This window comes from Lipotes vexillifer, unplaced genomic scaffold (genome assembly GCF_000442215.2).
Source record: "Lipotes vexillifer unplaced genomic scaffold, Lipotes_vexillifer_v1.1 scaffold611, whole genome shotgun sequence".
NCBI classification, from domain to species: domain Eukaryota; kingdom Metazoa; phylum Chordata; class Mammalia; order Artiodactyla; family Lipotidae; genus Lipotes; species Lipotes vexillifer.
In genome coordinates this window covers 1671285-1672725 of record NW_006785619.1, presented here as the reverse complement: position 1 = coordinate 1672725, position 1441 = coordinate 1671285, and the positions used below count along the sequence as shown (strand labels likewise).

At 51.1% G+C, this 1441-nt stretch overlaps 1 protein-coding gene across 1 annotated transcript in view; it reads left to right on the top strand.

Annotated features, from left to right (window-relative positions):
* Positions 1 to 1441, top strand: part of MYH10 (myosin heavy chain 10) — a 137786-nt gene that overhangs the window by 121841 nt on the left and 14504 nt on the right. Inside the window, exons 32-34 of the mRNA XM_007457828.1 lie at positions 361 to 513; positions 860 to 1108; positions 1396 to 1433. Of these exons, the coding sequence (XP_007457890.1) occupies positions 361 to 513; positions 860 to 1108; positions 1396 to 1433 (440 nt within the window). The remainder of the gene's footprint in view (positions 1 to 360; positions 514 to 859; positions 1109 to 1395; positions 1434 to 1441) is intronic.

Below are 1441 nucleotides of genomic sequence, written 5' to 3'. Positions count from 1 at the left end.
GGGGGGGGGGGGGGGCGGTGACGCTGCCATTGCTCGTGAACAAGTTTGTTTTGGGTTTTTTGGCCACGCTGCGTGGCTTGCGGGATCTTGGTTCCCCGACCAGGGATTGAACCCATGCCCTCGGCAGTGAAAGCGTGGCGTCCTAACCATTGGACGGCCAGGGAATTCCCTCGTGAACAACTTTAAAGCACTATTGTGCTAAGGGCACTTGTTAAATGATCAGGTGTGTTTTAAAATCACTTGTTTGTCAATATCCCTGGGGATTTCTCGCACACCGAGACTGATTTTTTTTAACAGAGGCATTGTGGCGTTTGGGTGATTCCCGTCACCTAAGTGCTGACCGTTTATAAAAATAAACAGGAGCTTCTTCAGGAAGAGACACGCCAAAAACTGAACCTGAGCAGTCGGATCCGGCAGCTGGAGGAAGAGAAGAACAGCCTCCAGGAGCAGCAGGAGGAGGAGGAAGAGGCCAGGAAGAACCTGGAGAAGCAGGTGCTGGCCCTGCAGGCCCAGGTGCGTGCATCCACTTGGGGCGCCGTGTGGCCTCCGTGTGTGTGTTTAGCAGCTGACGTCCCTGCCCTGCTGGGTGGTTTCAACTCCATTTGGGACAGTTAGTTGGGTCCTGTTGGGAGCAAGGTAAAGACCCTCGGACAGTGTCAACCATGTAAATTCCAGTCCAGTCATCCTTTTATAGATGATTAGCGAAGACATTTATGGTCTAAGATTCATTTGCTCAGAGACGCTTAGTATTGCTTCATATTATTTCTTCTGCCAGAATACTGAAAGCAAGTTTTATCTTCATTCCTCAAGTGTGAAATCTAGTTGAGTTCTTTAATAGTGATCTTTTTTTTTCCTTCAGTTGACAGATACCAAGAAGAAAGTAGATGATGACCTGGGGACGATCGAGAGTTTGGAGGAAGCCAAGAAGAAGCTCCTTAAGGACGTGGAAGCCCTGAGCCAGCGGCTGGAGGAGAAGGCCCTGGCCTCCGACAAGCTGGAGAAGACCAAGAACCGCCTGCAGCAGGAGCTCGACGACCTGCTGGTGGACCTGGACCACCAGCGCCAGATCGTCTCCAGCTTGGAGAAGAAGCAGAAGAAATTCGACCAGGTGGGTGCCCAGCGCCCCCACCCCCGGGGGCTCCAGGGCCAGCGCCGCGCACGCTTCTCCTGGCAAAGCCCTCGCCTTTGTCGTTTCGGCTTAAAAATAAATCCTTTCTTACTGATAGAGCAATATATATATTTATAGCAAAATTGGAAGCAGCAGACCAGCATAAAGAAGGAAACAGGAGAACACCCCTGATATCCTTAGCAGTAATTCAGGCACGTAGCAAATGAGAGGAGTGTCTGTTGCCTTTGAAATCGATTTTTACCGTTTCCCAACGCCACCCCGTGCAGCTGTTAGCAGAAGAGAAGAACATCTCTGCCCGCTACGCGGAAGAGC